General features: G+C 33.3%; 8 protein-coding genes and 1 non-coding gene across 9 annotated transcripts; 3 read left to right on the top strand and 6 right to left on the bottom strand.

The window, feature by feature from the left end:
* Nucleotides 1-84: 84 nt before the first annotated feature.
* Nucleotides 85-3,114, bottom strand: KCS1 (inositol polyphosphate kinase KCS1; the record flags this gene model as incomplete). The annotated part of the gene is made up of 1 exon (XM_041549246.1): nucleotides 85-3,114. One exon carries the CDS (start codon nucleotides 3,112-3,114, stop codon nucleotides 85-87), a length of 3,030 nt encoding a protein of 1,009 aa, XP_041405180.1.
* A 1,410-nt stretch (nucleotides 3,115-4,524) lies between these two features.
* GCV1 (glycine decarboxylase subunit T) lies at nucleotides 4,525-5,751 on the bottom strand (the record flags this gene model as incomplete). The annotated part of the gene is made up of 1 exon (XM_041549245.1): nucleotides 4,525-5,751. The coding sequence occupies one exon, from the start codon at nucleotides 5,749-5,751 to the stop codon at nucleotides 4,525-4,527; it is 1,227 nt and encodes a 408-aa protein (XP_041405179.1).
* A 541-nt stretch (nucleotides 5,752-6,292) lies between these two features.
* Nucleotides 6,293-6,934, bottom strand: DAS2 (putative uridine kinase DAS2; the record flags this gene model as incomplete). Its single annotated transcript, XM_041549244.1, has 1 exon — nucleotides 6,293-6,934. One exon carries the CDS (start codon nucleotides 6,932-6,934, stop codon nucleotides 6,293-6,295), a length of 642 nt encoding a protein of 213 aa, XP_041405178.1.
* A 322-nt stretch (nucleotides 6,935-7,256) lies between these two features.
* FAL1 (ATP-dependent RNA helicase FAL1) lies at nucleotides 7,257-8,471 on the top strand (the record flags this gene model as incomplete). The annotated part of the gene is made up of 1 exon (XM_041549243.1): nucleotides 7,257-8,471. The coding sequence occupies one exon, from the start codon at nucleotides 7,257-7,259 to the stop codon at nucleotides 8,469-8,471; it is 1,215 nt and encodes a 404-aa protein (XP_041405177.1).
* Nucleotides 8,472-8,504: 33 nt separating this feature from the next.
* On the bottom strand, nucleotides 8,505-8,993 carry ATG31 (Atg31p; the record flags this gene model as incomplete). The annotated part of the gene is made up of 1 exon (XM_041549242.1): nucleotides 8,505-8,993. One exon carries the CDS (start codon nucleotides 8,991-8,993, stop codon nucleotides 8,505-8,507), a length of 489 nt encoding a protein of 162 aa, XP_041405176.1.
* A 288-nt stretch (nucleotides 8,994-9,281) lies between these two features.
* Nucleotides 9,282-9,355, bottom strand: KABA2_02S12606. Its single transcript has one exon. It is a non-coding gene; the product is annotated as a tRNA-Val (tRNA).
* A 1,682-nt stretch (nucleotides 9,356-11,037) lies between these two features.
* SES1 (serine--tRNA ligase SES1) lies at nucleotides 11,038-12,414 on the top strand (the record flags this gene model as incomplete). Its single annotated transcript, XM_041549241.1, has 1 exon — nucleotides 11,038-12,414. The coding sequence occupies one exon, from the start codon at nucleotides 11,038-11,040 to the stop codon at nucleotides 12,412-12,414; it is 1,377 nt and encodes a 458-aa protein (XP_041405175.1).
* Nucleotides 12,415-13,185: 771 nt separating this feature from the next.
* On the top strand, nucleotides 13,186-14,087 carry RPS11A (40S ribosomal protein uS17; the record flags this gene model as incomplete). Its single annotated transcript, XM_041549240.1, has 2 exons — nucleotides 13,186-13,230; nucleotides 13,662-14,087. The coding sequence occupies 2 exons, from the start codon at nucleotides 13,186-13,188 to the stop codon at nucleotides 14,085-14,087; spliced, it is 471 nt and encodes a 156-aa protein (XP_041405174.1).
* Nucleotides 14,088-14,509: 422 nt separating this feature from the next.
* NSI1 (Nsi1p) lies at nucleotides 14,510-16,423 on the bottom strand (the record flags this gene model as incomplete). Its single annotated transcript, XM_041549239.1, has 1 exon — nucleotides 14,510-16,423. One exon carries the CDS (start codon nucleotides 16,421-16,423, stop codon nucleotides 14,510-14,512), a length of 1,914 nt encoding a protein of 637 aa, XP_041405173.1.
* Nucleotides 16,424-16,870: the final 447 nt, after the last annotated feature.

Genomic DNA, 16,870 nt, shown 5'->3' with positions numbered 1-16,870 from the left:
AAGAATGAATGCGTAAATTATTTATGTTAAGGACCTAAATTACATATGTTTATATTTGTATGGCATTAGAGACTTGTAATTTTCCTAGTCACTAACTTCTTCGTTATTATTGTATCTTGGCTCAACATCGAAGATTAATTCGTATTTACGCCATTTTGTTCTAAGTTCACTTTCAGGATCGTTGAACTCTTGCTCGTTTTCTTTATCAAATTCATCTAACCAATCCCAAGATTTTTCAAATAGTTCTGCTTTCTCATCTAACAGATTCCTCAAATCCTTCTCATTAGTAACCATAGGTTCATCAATTGTAAGATAACTCCACAAGATCATTAAATAAAACTTTAGACTTTTCAAGCCTCTATAAAATCCTTGATCTATGGAACTTGGATATCTTGGAGGAACTGCAAACGTATTATTATTAATCCCTTCTTCTAAATCCTCTCTTGTGACACATTTGGCAAAATCAATTAAGTTTACTTTTATCTTAACCATTTTTTTAGTTCCATCAACTGATTGATTATTAAGTTCTTGTTTATCACCTTCGTACATCAATAATAAGGATGCACCATATAACCGGAATCCCTTTAGATTAGATACTTCTAAAGCCAGTTGGTCGATCTCTTTCACAAGTCTTGGAATCAATCTAACAATACTTTTTACTGATTCTCCATCATACAAAAACCTTGCAAGAGTCCTCACAAATTGCCATCCAATTCTAACACGACGTCCAAAATATTTGTCTTTCTTAATGTAATAATCGGTATCCCAAACTTTTAGACCACATACTCTAACACCAAGTTTCCTCGATGTAGTCTTCAGACATTTATTCCTTTGAGATCTTTGCTTTGTAGGAGCTGCATCAACACCATATTGCCTTGTCCCCATCTTTAAGTCAAGGACACATGGTTTAGTCATATGTCTAGTTAGATCCTCCAATAAAATAAATTTAGAGACAATAGTATCTGTGTTTTCTTCAAAGGAAATAGATTCAGAGAGAGGTCCAGAATCAACGTTATTGTTGTTATTATCCTCAGGGTGCTCACTTCTACCATTTGAACTATCCTGAATGGGACACCCCTCATCTATGCTATGACGATGTCTAGAATTACGTCTAGTGCCACCTTTACAATTAGAATGGGAGTGAGAATGTATATGCCTACGAGTATATTGTTCATCCTCAATGTTATCTGCATTTTCCCTTGCTGATGCCTTTTTATGGAATTGCTCCAAATCCATCATGGAATGAGAAGAATCAATGGCATTCGAGATTGTGTCTTTTGTAGATTTATTCATCAGAGGTGAAGTAGATACTTGGTCATCCTTTAAAGAAAAAATTGAGTCACGTCTTAAAGAACTTCTTAAAGCTCGTGCGCCTTGAGATGAAGATGAGGATGATGAGGAGGATGATCTACTTTTTTTCTTCATATACTTACCAGATACAGTTCTGGTAGGAGTTTCACAAGCCGACCTTTTATTAAATTTGTTTTCATGACCTTTAACGTTATGAACTGGTGCAAACACTTCTTGTAGAATTAAATCTTTTAATTTTGTATTAATTGTAGTATAACCTGAATCTGAATTACGAAACCCATTTCCTTGTTTTTCAGAAAAACTTTCTCTACGAGAATTCGAATCTGAAGATTGAGCGTATCTATCCCATAGGGAGTCCGGCATAATATGTTTATTATCATCTATGACAACTTCTGGGAATGAACAATCGTAGCCCGATGCTGATGACATGGTCCTTGAAAGACTTGGGATACCTCGATTTGGGTTTTCAAGGACCCTATGAGGTGATGATGTCACAATCGAATGAACATGATGCAATGGAGCCCCCATAAGATTGTCTCCAGTCGATTGTGCTTCTAATGGAGTCTCTTTGGTCTCTGTGGCTTTATTTGTTGTTGGAATTTGACTTAAGAAATCTTCCTTTGAACTAAAATGTTGTCTAACGTTTAAAACACCGATATATCTCGGCATGAATTTCAATAATTTATTGTTTGTTTGTTCCATCGTCTCATACCAACGATTTTCTCTTTTCACTAGCGCTTTACAAACTGCTCTTTTTGAGAACCTAAAAATTGCTGTATGACCACCAACTTTGTTGGTGAAAGGTTTCAACTCTACTGCAAGAGGATATTCTTTATCATCATCTTCTTCATCGTCTTCTTCATCGTAGTCATTATCATCTGCATCATCAATGGCTTCCTCTTGGTTATCTATTTTATCCATATTTATATCATTTTGTTCATTCACGATCAAATCATTATTTATTTTTGGATGCTTATCCATTAAATTATTATTTTGATCTTGATTTACGTTATTCAATTGAACATTTGCAGTTAAATTAGATGGCAAGATTGCAGTATTATCATCATTTTTAATCGATATAGAATTTTGTAGTGATGTTCCTTCAATTACATTATCAATATGATTAGAACGATCGATATTATTATTATTATTATGATCATCCATATCAACATTAATATCATCTTGGGATGCATCATCTTTAGAATTAGGATTCGTCTTGGATTTATGTGGGTAATAAGTTGCTGACGAGACAGGTTTCAATGTCAAATCAGAATGATTCGAAAGAGAACGATGCCGCGAATTATGCCTACCTCTATGTTGTGATGACGATCTATTAGACGTTGCTGTTGCTGTCGGTATTATATTTGTAGCCAATGTGGGATGTGTCAAGATTGGAGATATCCGAAGCGAATCATCGATCCTTGACATCGCACGCCTTCTTGAAGTTTTCACCTGCGACGACGACGACATCGATTTTTTATCAGAAGATTGTTCTATCAATATGTCTTTATTTTTAATCGATGAATCATGGGTAGTGCTAGTCTGTTTCATTTGTTCAATTTCATTATTCTTTGTCGTTAAAGTATCGGTATCTCTAAATATACCTAAGAAAGTAGAAGCTTTTCTTCCATATAGAACAGAACTCAATTGTTTAGTGTCTGCTACATTTAAATCCTTTAACGATTTCATCGTATTTGAATGTATTTGAGACTTTGTAGTAGTAGTTGTTGTATCATCTGTAGGAGGATCCATCATCATTGCATTATGATTAGTTGTTGTAGTTGTAGTTGTCGTATCATTCATCATTGTTTTTATTTTATGAATAATAATAATAATAAATGGATGAATATGATTATCTTATTTTCCCAAAATGGTCTTAAAAATAGGGTATATGCAATGTAGAATATGCTCGAGGATGTTATCAATGGAATGAAAAAAAAAATACAGATGAAAAATACAGATAAAAAATTTAGATGAGATAATGGGATATTATGCAAAAAATAAAAGGATAGGAATAGAAAGGTAAAAATAATAATAGCTGTAAGAGAGTCTATTTGTTTATCTTATTATAACAAAATATTGCTAAAAAATGAATATCTAATATTGTTAAACTCAATAATTAGTTAAGATCAATCAATCAATCAAATAATGAATATAGCAGTTCCTGGAAATATTGGGGATAGTGCGTTTAACAATAAAGAAAGATACAGAAACAAAGATAGAGAAAGAAAAAAAAAAGGTAAAAAGAGACAGAGAATAACTAAAGTTTAATCTCCTGTTTCTTATATATAGATTATATAAAATAATGCTACTTTTTTTACCCTCTTCTGTTTGTTTTTCGTTCTTTATGATCCAAATCAAATAGAATCAAATCAGAACAGAACAGTGATGATATCTTTAATAGTATCTTCTTGTCCTCTGTAAAACCCTATTGAGATAAATAGAAAGATCCCTGTTTACTTGAATATAAAAATTGTATTAAAAAGAGAAAGAAACAAAAAGCGTTCTTCTTATAATGATGATACAATATGCGATATTGTTGTATTTTTTGCTTCCCAACACCCTAGTCTTAACGTTCCTCTATAACAATAGTAAATAGTGATCGTAATACTAGTAAACAAAACAACCTTTGTTTATACATATATATATGTGTGTGTGTGTGTGTGTGATTTATAAGAATTACAATTACGGTAACTCCAAAGAATCGTTCTTCTCGCTTTATAAATTTTTCTCTCGTCGTCTGAAACCGGCGAAATGTTCTCTCGCTGTTGAGCATGTGGGGGTGGGAACAGCACAGCACAGCACTGGCACCTCGCACAGAAACAGACGGACAGCGGTGTCAGATTATGTGTCCATCCACCGCTTACGTATTATTTTTGGGTGAAGAAAGCGGCGCGGAGATTTATCTTCACGGTGAAGAAAGTGACAAGGGCCGTTTGGTGATTTGGATAGATAGATAGATAGATAGATAAAGGTAAATAGATAGGACTATCTCAATTGTGAGGAATGCACGTTTTGTTGCTCATATATATACGTGCTTAGCAGTTTTTTATTGCTATTGGATTATTATCAAGGGTCGACGATATATGTCACCACGTGCAGTAATCATAATATTTATTCTTTTTAAAAATTCACAAAATAGCTACATTATTTATATGTATATATATAGGTTTATACGATGGGGATCTGTATCCGACTATGAACTACCAGTAGCTAACCTTTGTAATAGTTACTTGGCACAAACGGCATCTTCTTGATTTCAATGGGGAAAAACTTCTTTCTCACTTGGACAAAATATTGATTCCCGGTCTTCGTATACCCTTTCTTTAAATACGCTTGTCCAATATTGATGGTTCCACCACCAGTCAAACTCAACGTGGGCGATATACTACCAGAAGTAACAACACCAATTTCTGTACTCTTATCCTGAGTAAAAATCTTATCGTTGTGTCTTGCTGCTGGCGAAGGCTTACCATCAATATATTGGAAACCTACTCTACGTCTTTGCCAAGTCTTATTATTTAATTGATCCATTATCTTATCAAACCCATTGAACGAAGATTCGGATGGAGTCCTTCTTGTCTTAGAGATTAACCAATTCAAATTGGCTTCAACAGGTGTTGTGCTCATATCCAATTCATTACCGTAGAGACACATCCCAGCTTCTAATCTCAAAGAATCTCTGGCGGCTAAACCTATTGGTTTCACATTTGAATCGGATAATAACAACTCAGCAAATTTCAAAGCATCATCATTTGAAACTGCAATTTCAAATCCATCTTCTCCAGTATACCCACCTCTCATAACATTAACAACAATTCCATTTTTTAATATAAATTGTTTTCTTTGACCAAAATACAAATCCTTTAAATTATTATTAGATTCACTATTTTCAATCAACTTATTTAGAGATTCGGCAGCTAAAGGACCTTGCAAGGCTAGTAATGCTTCATTATTAATTATTGTAAAATCAATTTGTCCACCTGATAATTTCTTAATCTCATCATTTAAAAATTCAGTGACTTCTTTACTTCTTGCTGCATTACTCACTACATGGAAGGAATCTTCTGATCCAGGTTCCCTAATAACAATCAAATCATCAACTATTCCACCATTAGAGTTTAATAATACACTAAGTGATCCATTATACACTGGCATTACTGAAAAATCAGTTGGTGTCACTTTGTTTAATAATGATAATGCCCCATCCCCTGAAAGTTTACTTTGTAACATATGAGATACGTCAAATAAACCTGCTTTCTGTCTTACCCAGTGATGAGATTCAATATGACTTTGTAATGTTGGATATAACAAAGGCATACTATAACCTGCAAATGGGACCATCTTTGCGCCAAGTTCTTCATGCAGATTAAATAATGCTGTTTTCTTGATGCTTTGAGATACCACAGAAGAATTAAACCTTTTGACAATTCTTAACATCGTAACAATACTTATTTTGTGTTAAGGGTCCCTGAGATGAAACGTATCTACTCTATCACTATTAATATTATAGACAGCTAGTTATATAAAATACCATGTATGTAAAATTCAAAAAAGGATACAGCAAAAGAAGCAGAGAAAAACATCCACACCATTACTTCACACATTCTGGCTTATATATATCAATATAAATATACTACTTTTCCAAAACAAATACACCTAAGCAGATGACTTCCTAATCCTCTCAATCATCGTTCCATCTTTGTCTTAGAGCAAAAGATCATCAACTTTTAGGAAAAAACAACATCCATTCGTCACTTATCAATTTGTATGGGGAATAGCCCCGCGATAAGGGAACGGAGTCACAACTAAAAACGGAGTCACAATTTGCTATTGTGATTGAGTTTAATATGACAAGCCGAGAGAGAGACACACACACATACACATACAAATACATACAATTGTAACTGTAACTTTGATAAGATTTATTCCAATACCACATATTTTTGTTTTATTACACAGGCATGTATACATAGAAATACTAAGATAAATCGTAGTACCTTTCTTTCTGGACATCCATTTGCTCAGTTTCATAGTTCCAAACAGGAACGGTCTTTGATCTATTATCACCGCCGTCTATTTCTTGAATCGCCTTCACAACACCATCCAGAAGGATATCAGAACCAACAGCTTCATTTTCATAAGGTATAATCATATCTGCATATACTCGCGTGGGTTCTATATACTTCATCATTTCAGGTCGTAAATGGTCCATATATTCAGCAATTATTACTGATAATTCATCAGGTGTCCCAGTCTTAGACCTTTTGATAATATTAATTAATCTTTTGTCATTGTCACTATCTAAAAATATTTTTAGTTTTGATCTCTTATTGATCATTTTATTATATAGCGCATAACAACCACATAATATTATGACATCGATACCCTTATGAGAAATACCATTTAAACCTGAAAATATTTCTTCAAAATTGATATCCTTATCACTATAAGTTCTTTTAGAGTCAGATTGTTCCATTATTTTATCAAGATCAATTATTGTAACATAGGCATTGGTAAACACCTTAGTAATAGATTCTTCTAACTTCTTAGCTACTTTATCCACTCCAGTGGCATGTCCTCCACCAATCGATATAAGTAACCATTTATCCCAATCCAACATTATTTATTTGCAAGCAAACAAATATAGCATATAATTATATTGTTCATACCCTGTCCTTTCTTATTGTAGCTTTAGGTATACCGATAATATCCTTTAAAAGATCTCCTTTTCACCCTCGCTTTACATTCAATATTTACATTTTCAAGTCATCTCATCTCGAATTTTTAATTTTTTAAATATATTGAAAAATTTTCAATACCATATATGTTATATGCTATATACAGAATTATATTTTACACAAGACTTAAATGATATCACGTAAGAAATATATCTTAATATAGTATACAGCATTAGAAATCCATCAATCTAATCAATATTCATAATGTCTTTTAATATAGAATCTGATAAATCTTTAAAATTTAAGACTTCCAAGAAATTAAAGATATGCCCATCATTTGAATCGATGAAATTAAACTCTGAGTTACTTCAAGGTATATATAACTATGGTTTTGAAGCACCATCGGCTATTCAATCCAGAGCAATATCCCAAATTATAGCGGGAAAGGATACTATTGCACAAGCACAGTCCGGGACAGGTAAAACAGCAACGTTTACCATTGGACTTCTCCAAGTTTGCAATTTACGTAAATCTGAATTACAATGTTTAATATTATCACCAACCAGAGAATTAGCCTCTCAAATTAACCAAGTTGTTGGAAATTTGGGCGATTATTTAAATGTCAAAAGTGCTGCAATTGTAGGTGGTACTACTTCGATGGATAGTAAATCTAAAAACAATTTAAATTTGTTACGTAAAAATAAATGTCATGTGGTCAGTGGTACACCAGGTAGAGTATTGGATTTGATAAAAAAACAAGTCATTAATACAAAAAAAGTTAAGATCGTGGTACTGGATGAAGCTGATGAACTTTTAGGAGAATCCCTTGGTTTCAAACAACAAATTTATGACATATTTAAACATTTACCTACAAACTGTCAAGTTGTCGTGGTGAGTGCAACTCTAAATAAAGATATACTAGAAGTAACAAAAAAATTCATGACAGATCCGGTAAAAATTTTGGTTAAACAGGATGAAATATCATTGGAAGGTATTAAGCAATTTTATGTTAATGTTGATAAAGAGGAATGGAAGTTCGATACATTATGTGACTTATATGATTCCCTGAGTATCAACCAATGTGTGATATTCTGTAATACCAAGAAGAAAGTTGATTGGCTTTCAACTAAGTTAATACAATCTAATTTCTCTGTAGTGTCAATGCATGGAGATATGAAACAAGAAGATAGAGATAAAGTAATGAATGATTTCAGATCTGGTCATTCTAGAGTTTTAATATCAACTGACGTATGGGCAAGAGGTATTGACGTCCAGCAAGTATCTCTCGTAGTCAATTATGATATTCCTGAAAATATGGAAAATTATATTCATCGTATTGGTAGATCAGGGAGATTCGGAAGAAAAGGTATAGCAATTAATTTCATCACCAAAGATGATATAAGATTATTAAAGCAAATTGAAAAAGTGTATAAGATTAAGATAAAAGCAATGCCAGCTAATCTTTCTGATTTAGCATAATCATAAATAATAAATATTTTTTATTCATTTTAACTATATAGAATCCGTTATCTTTTGAATCTGATCGTTTTGAACATTATACAATTTAATAAGTTTATCCAAAGGTAAATCATCAGTCAAAGAGTCAATGTTCCTAAAATTTGACACGACATCAAGTTCAATATCTAAAACTTGATTAGAATCTTCATTTTGCGAATCTTCCAATTTGGTTAGAGAATTCAGATTCTTATTTAGTTTGAACGATAATAATTCAGCATTTTCGCTTAATAATTCAACTTTTAATAATTTATGAGATTCATTAAAATTTAGAACAATAACATTTTCAACACTATCATCCTCATTAATATCTGAAATTGGTTCAGCTGAAGATGGTATTGTTTCTTCGGGATCTTCGAATATGTATTTAAAATGTGTTGGATATATTATGTGTCGATTATCAGAGCGATCTGTTCCATTTTGTTTCTTACTAGACAGTTCATAAAATATATTTTCGTCTGACACAGACAGTACAATTGGTTCCATGTTACATTAATCAACAATACCCCTTTTGATTAGTTCTTGGTTTCCAATGTTTCCTTGATTTTTCAATTTTATTTTACTTTTTTTTAATAGTTAAAATGAAACGCTTGGAAGAACTGAACTGTAAAAGATCAAACACCTCTTAACTATGAAGTTTAAGTGTTATTAAAACCATAAATTATTTTAAAAACAAAAATAGAAATAATTAAAAAGCTGGCACATATGTCACAGTTGAAAGGTATAAGTACTAAATTTCTCAAAAAAAAAAATTATCATAGGGTAAAAAGGATATGATCCAACCGAGGATTGAACTCGGGACCTTCGCCGTGTAAAGGCGACGTCTTAAACCACTGGACCATTGGACCTGTTCCTAATAAAAACACTCTTAGTTCACGTTTCGATTTAACATGAGGGTATATACAACTCTATACGAAGTTTTAGAAATGTCTTCGATTTGGTGAACAGTGTTAAACAGAGTTGTTGTTGTTAAACTGCTCATCTTTTGTGCATACTAACGTTGGACTATGTAGCTCCAATAAACCCAATGTAGGGGGAACGAATACTACATTGTGCAGTATATATCATGTGTTATTATATATACGGTAGTGCAGCACACTCTAAATTCTACTTATATTAGCTACCTTCACCTTCAGATAGGTTAAGCTAATGTTAGCCTTTTTAGTGCTGCCGCTATATTTAGCATAATCGATCGGTCTCTTTTATTATATAGATTTTTACGTATTGTAGAATTTTTAATATTTTTTATACATTATATTAAGAACTTCCTTTTATATCATTTTCTTTAAAGGTTTTTATTTCCTCAATCACACCTTTCATCTCTGTTTAGTTTGATTCTTATCAATGGCTGATTCTTATCAGTGACTGTGCTTAAAGGATTTCTTTACCTATTGAAATTAAGTGTGATTCATATTACTCTTAATTTCTGACAGTGACAGAATTTATGTGGAAGCAAGATATCTCAAATATTCTAATAAGAACTCACGTTACACCTACACCTCTCTACCTACTACCAAGTAAACTGAACGAATTGAGATGTGACTCTACTATACAAGGTTCAGCTCATGGATTTTAGTTATAGTGCTACCTACAGCTCAACAAACCGCATTCGCTGTAAAGAAAATGTTATTCCAGATCATCAATCTATTTGTTTAGTCTAACATTTGGTTTGTAGAAGCAAAATCGTCGCATCTTTAAGAAGGGTTAATATTACCATATATGATCTTGAACTGAGAGTAATTAATATTAAGCAGTATCTATAGTAAGTTGTAGACCTTATATATTTAGCATAATCTACACTGCAAAATGTATTATCATATTCATGATCGACAAGTTATATGGATTATATCGGCCGGTATTGGTATTTTTAGACGACACGTTTTATAACCATGGGGTACCCCTATTCTGAAATCATATTTCTAAAAAAAGCGAAGGGATCCACTCTCTAGAACTGTCCTTATTGGAAAGAGCTCCTGCCACCTTAATGTCAGAATACATATCTAATATAATAATAAACACAATATATGATCAAAAGTAGTCAAATAATCGCTTCCTTCTATACTTTGCTGTATCACTCACTGTTGTTTTATTTGTTCTGCCATTTTGCCAAAAAGAAATGTCACTGTGACATTTTTGTTCTTATCTAAGTTATCCAGTTCAAGTTACTCTCATTATTCCTCAACTCTGCCAGATACCAAAGAATTTCGGAACATCGTGGCGGACGACGCGAGGTTGCGGTCTTGTCAATTGTCATAATCATTACTATTACGGCTCACATTATTAAACAAAATAAAAAATATGAAAAATTTTCGTTACTGAGAGCAAAACAGCTTACGTATCGCGAAAGCGAGTTTCTTGACTACACTCATCAATACTGATCTATGATTCTGTTTGAAACCTATATGGTATTAACAATATGATTTAAAGATGCTCGTGGCGTTTAGTCTGAGAGATTATTTTGACACTTTTCTTAAATATATATTTTTTAATATACTTTTAAAAATGTGACGAAAATCAATTGAATACCATAATGTTGGATATTAACTTATTTATTGAAGAAAAAGGTGGTAACCCAGAGCTTATTAGACAATCCCAAAAGGCTAGAGGTGACAGTGTTGAACTGATCGATGACATTATTGCCGAATACAAGGACTGGGTCAAGACTAGATTTGATCTTGATGAATTGAACAAGAACCTGAACAAAGTCCAAAAGGCCATCGGTTTGAAGTTCAAGAACAAAGAAGATGCCTCAGAATTGTTGAAGGAAAAGGATGAATTAACCAACAAGAAGAAAGAATTGACTGAAAAGGAACAAAAAGAAGATGCCGACCTAAAGCAAAAGATTGGTACTGTCGGTAACATTGTTCATCCATCTGTTTTTGTCTCTAACGATGAAGAAAACAACGAATTGGTCCGTACTTGGAAACCAGAAGGTCTAGAGGATGTTGGTCCAATTGCTTCCGTCACTGGTAAGCCAGCCGCTTTATCTCATCACGAAATTTTGTTGAGATTGGATGGTTATGACCCAGAACGTGGTGTCAAGATCTCTGGTCACAGAGGTTTCTTTCTAAGAAACTGTGGTGTTTTCTTGAACCAAGCCTTGATTAACTACGGTCTTCATTTCTTGGCTTCCAAGGGCTACACTCCAATGCAAGCTCCAGTTATGATGAACAAAGAAGTTATGGCTAAGACTGCACAATTATCTCAATTCGATGAAGAATTATACAAGGTTATTGATGGTGATGACGAAAAATACTTGATCGCCACTTCCGAACAACCTATCTCCGCTTATCACAGTGGTGAATGGTTCGAAAAACCACAAGAACAACTTCCAATCAGATATGCTGGTTACTCCTCTTGTTTCCGTAGAGAAGCTGGTTCTCATGGTAAGGATGCTTGGGGTATCTTTAGAGTTCATGCATTCGAAAAGATTGAACAATTTGTTCTAACAGAACCTGAAAAGTCTTGGGAAGAATTTGATAAAATGATTGCCTACTCCGAAGAATTCTATCAAAACTTAAAACTACCATACCGTGTTGTTGGTATTGTTTCTGGTGAATTAAACAATGCTGCTGCCAAAAAATACGATTTGGAAGCTTGGTTCCCATACCAAAAGGAATACAAGGAACTGGTTTCTTGTTCCAATTGTACTGACTACCAATCTAGAAATCTAGAAATTAGATGTGGTATTAAGAAGATGAGTGAAAGAGAAAAGAAATATGTTCACTGTTTGAACTCCACTTTATCTGCTACTGAAAGAGCTTTATGTTGTATTCTAGAAAACTACCAAACTGAAGACGGTTTGGTTGTTCCAGAAGTTCTAAGAAAGTTCATTCCAGGTGAACCAGAATTCTTACCATTCGTTAAGGCTCTGCCAAAGAACTCTACTTCCAACAAGAAGAAATAGATTATGTATAAATCATCTGGCTTTTCTACGTAATAATATATGATATAATAATTAAAGAATGATAGTAAAATAGTATTTCTTCCGATGGCTTTCGTATCGTTAAGAATCTAGCTAAGTATATAGCATGATAAAAACAATGAACTATGCTTGTTGGTCTTTATAATGAACAGCATACCATTCAACTGCTCCGCTTTTTAAAATAAGTTTATCTTCCGCAATTTCGAACATCGAATATCAAATCGGTGGAGCTTTCAGCGTAATATTATTTAAACTGACATTTTCCACATATTGTGTCACTTGTGTTTACCTGAAGTTCAGATATATGACTGCATTTTCACCTGTACACCCAATAGTATTATTTTATACATCTGTGCACCACACATTATATAAACTGATAGTAATAAATATTTTTTATGAAAAATTAATTTTTATAAAGAAAAACAAGCAACATGGAAATTGTCAAGAAAATACAAAATTGGTCACATTGATTGGAATTTTTCACCTAATAGTGAATTGGTAAAATCAGCAAATACGGTAGCACCACGTATTGTAGGGACTATATGCACTCTTGCACGTAATTTCTCTGACGGTTCAGTATTATCCAACCTTGGAATGAATTCAATGAACCTCTCATTGCATACTAGTGATGTCTTTAATATCTTAGACAATAATAGCTAAAGTTGTTAGCGGCACATTTAAGATACATATAAACATAGCTAGTACTATATAGTTTGACTGTTAGCAAAAAAAGAGAACCAAGAAACTAGCACTATGTCCACTGAATTGACTGTTCAAGCTGAAAAAGCTTTCCAAAAGGTATGCATTATAACCTCTAAAATTGCAATGATAACAATATATAAAGATGAAAAATGAATAAAAAAATAAATTGTGAATGAATCAAAAAGGATATATGACCATTGATTGCTTTTGGATAATATGATAGAACGACATACCAACTCTTGGATGAAATGAAGTTTGAATTACATCGCAATACTCAAAAGTTGGAGCAAATTATTTAACTAAAGTATGGCCTTATAAACAAATATATTAATAATATGACGATATATATATAACAATCATCAAGAAAGAGCAAATGTTTATGAAATTAGAAGGATATAATACTACCAAACATACAATTAAATCAGAAATGTAAATTTATCGTTGCGTACTTAACCTTTTATCCACTTTCAAGTTACTAACAATAATATTTTTATCTTCTTATGAAGATCATAGTCTCATATAAATAGCAACCTCACATCTTCACCAACCCAAAATTCAAGACATCTAGAAGAACCAAGAGATGGTATAAGAATGTTGGTCTAGGTTACAAGACCCCAAAGACCGCTATTGAAGGTTCCTACATTGACAAGAAATGTCCATTCACTGGTCTAGTTTCCATCCGTGGTAAGATTTTGACCGGTACCGTCGTTTCTACCAAGATGCACAGAACCATTGTCATCAGAAGAGAATACCTACATTACGTTACAAAGTACAACAGATTCGAAAAGAGACACAAGAACGTCTCCGTCCACGTTTCTCCAGCTTTCCGTGTCCAAGTCGGTGACATCGTTACTGCTGGTCAATGTAGACCAATCTCCAAGACCGTCAGATTCAACGTCATCAAGGTTGCTGCCGCTCCAGGTAAATCCAACAAGCAATTCTCCAAGTTCTAAGTTAACTGGACTATTCTCATAGAAGCCTTGTTTTGTTTTTTTACCCTTTATTAGTAGTAAACCCAAAGAAAAAAAATTGAAATACGATATGTTTACCTTATATGTAATTTAATTTTGTATAACGTAGTTTTGAAATATAAATTCAATAATCATTTCCATATTTATATCAAATAGTTTTCTTCTAGGAACAGAGGAGAAATGTCCATAAGACAATTGCAATTAAGTCTGTTCAAGTTGCAAATAATAAAAAAACAGAATGGAGAAGACTACTTCTCATGTTACTGAGTCTTGGATTATATTTATATACTTACTATAAATTTGAACCATACTTTTCAAAAAAAAACTATAATACAACCTTAGGGATAGTGTAGTTTTACGCTTCCATTGATATATTTAACCGAACATTATTTTTAATCAATAATCTAACTGTCTTTGTCACCCTGTAGTGGACCGTCTATGATACCTAATAATTCCTTTGATATTTCATTTATATTTTTGGATTTGTGATCTTTTACCAAAGTGCGTAACTTCTCATAAGAGAGCTTGAGTTCCAAACCAGACCATTCTGTATCAGGGCAAAGAGTAGCAAGTTCATCCCAGTCAACTTGAGAATCTTCAGTGAATCCAAGATCTCGTAATTTCTCCAGAGTCCATTTTTTGGTGTCTTCTGATATATTTTGAATTCTCTGTATTGCTTGTTTTTTTACAAGTTTATTCCATTTGTATCGACATTGAATACGAGATCTTGCACCATCCATACGTTCGCTTACTAGGGTCCAATTAATAATATCCTGAAACTTCTTCTGATTTTCTTTCGTTTTAGGCATAGTTGGAAGACTTTTTTCAATCTCCAGACCATCTTCATCAACTTCGTCAATTTTTCTTTCAGGAAAGTCACCTTTTTGCCCAGTAGCATCGAATATTAATCTTGCAATAACATCTTTTAATTTTTCTTCCTCCTCTGGAGTCCATTTATTAGATGCTCTCTTGGACCCACATTTTATATAATTTCTCCAACGATCTCTACAATCTTCTGGCATTCTACCTAAGTATTTACCAACTTCAGACCATTGCCCTTCTTTTTCTACGCAAAGTTTGGCCAACTCAGCATCTTCTTCCGGTGTCCATTTACCACGTTGTTCAAATATATGATATCTTCTGCGGACATGCTTATATATGGATGACCTTGTTCTGTAAGGTAATACCTTACAAATATTTATCCAAAAGTCATCCTTTCGGCGGCCATTTGTCCAAATTCTTTCACATGTTTCTTTTCTGGAGAATCCTTTAATTCTACTATATTCTGCAATAAATTGATCCAAAGCACTTTCTTCAATAGCATCGAATACCTTACCCGTACTTTGTGTACCTTCACGGATCATCTTCGATGCATCTGTAGCGGCACTTTGAAGTAAATGAGTATCCTTGTCAGTTTTGAGCCCTACGTTAGTAATAGAAACGCCCTTTGGCAGGACACCTTCATAATCCTTACTCAAATCATTGTAATTCTTGGTAGGCACTTCAGGCTCCTCCATAGAAACGGGATCAACCAATGTGGCACTGTCACTTTCATCGGAGCTTTTCTTTGTCTTTGGTTTTTTGGTCTTTTCAGTAGTCACCTTCTTTGTTAGGGGTTCATCCTTTGTTGATATATCTGTATTTAAGTATTGTTGGAAATCAGGGTTTTGAGTTATACTATCCGTATCTATTATAGCTTTTCGAACTAATTGATCCTGTGCATTATTGGATGGATCATTACCTTCGTCATTATCAAGAGTAGCTAGCGCAGGATCAACGGCAATTGATGTCACATCTTCCTTAACTATATCAGTTTCAGGATTCTTCTTTTGTTTCTTGTGTTTTTTGGATTTCTTTCCATCATTGTCTCGGTGAGTTTTCTTGTGCTTACGTTTCTCAGATTTACCTAAAGTTGAAGATGATGATGCATATGCAGCGGCGACTGCAGCCATTGCTACAGATTCTGATGTTGCAGCCTGTGAATCGTCTTCATTTGTTGCACTAGCACCTTGACGATCATATTGGTTTATATCTTCATCATGTTTTAAATACCAACTCATATCATCATTAGTAGCAGCTGAAGCACTTGTATTGCCATTGTTCTTACCTTCGTTGTTCTCGTCATCACCTTGGTCATTACCACCATTACCATTATCCGATGACATCTTTTGGAGATCATTCTGTTGAAATCCATCACGAACATATTTTAATACAGCTTCTTCTACGGAATCATGAGTACTTACCCCATTTTCTTGAGTATCAGATCTTGTTTCCGATCCATTGAGATGTTTTTCTCTTTTCACGTTATGTGATGGCATATCAAATTAAATTAAATATGTCAGAAATTTATTTGGCGTAATATTTCTAGATCTCTATCACTAAGAATAAATAAGGACCTTCCAATGGGGATCTCTCAAAAAAAAAATGCAACTAAAAAAAGCCTTCGATAAACTAATAGTCTCTAGATTAGCGATAGAGTAGATATCAAAAGTTCAGTATTGTTTAAACTGATTGTTTATAATTTCTTTAGTTCACGATAGTTCACGAATCAGGGTAATGTTATTTTAATCAACCCATACCCTCAAAGGTGTTACCTTCTCGTTGTTTTTATTTATTTTTTGTTTATTTTTTTTTCGCTAAAAACCATCGAAAGTGTTTTCTTCTCCATTTTGTTTTTAACGTATAAAATTTTTGAAATTTTTCTGGGGGTGAAAAGAATCAATTTCCACGTGAATGAAATACTGTAAGCCGGGTAACTCTAAAGT

Source organism: Maudiozyma barnettii, assembly GCF_903064755.1.
Source record: "Maudiozyma barnettii strain CLIB 1767 genome assembly, contig: KABA2_02, whole genome shotgun sequence".
Lineage (NCBI taxonomy): Eukaryota > Fungi > Ascomycota > Saccharomycetes > Saccharomycetales > Saccharomycetaceae > Maudiozyma > Maudiozyma barnettii.
This window is presented reverse-complemented; position numbering and strand designations above follow the sequence as displayed.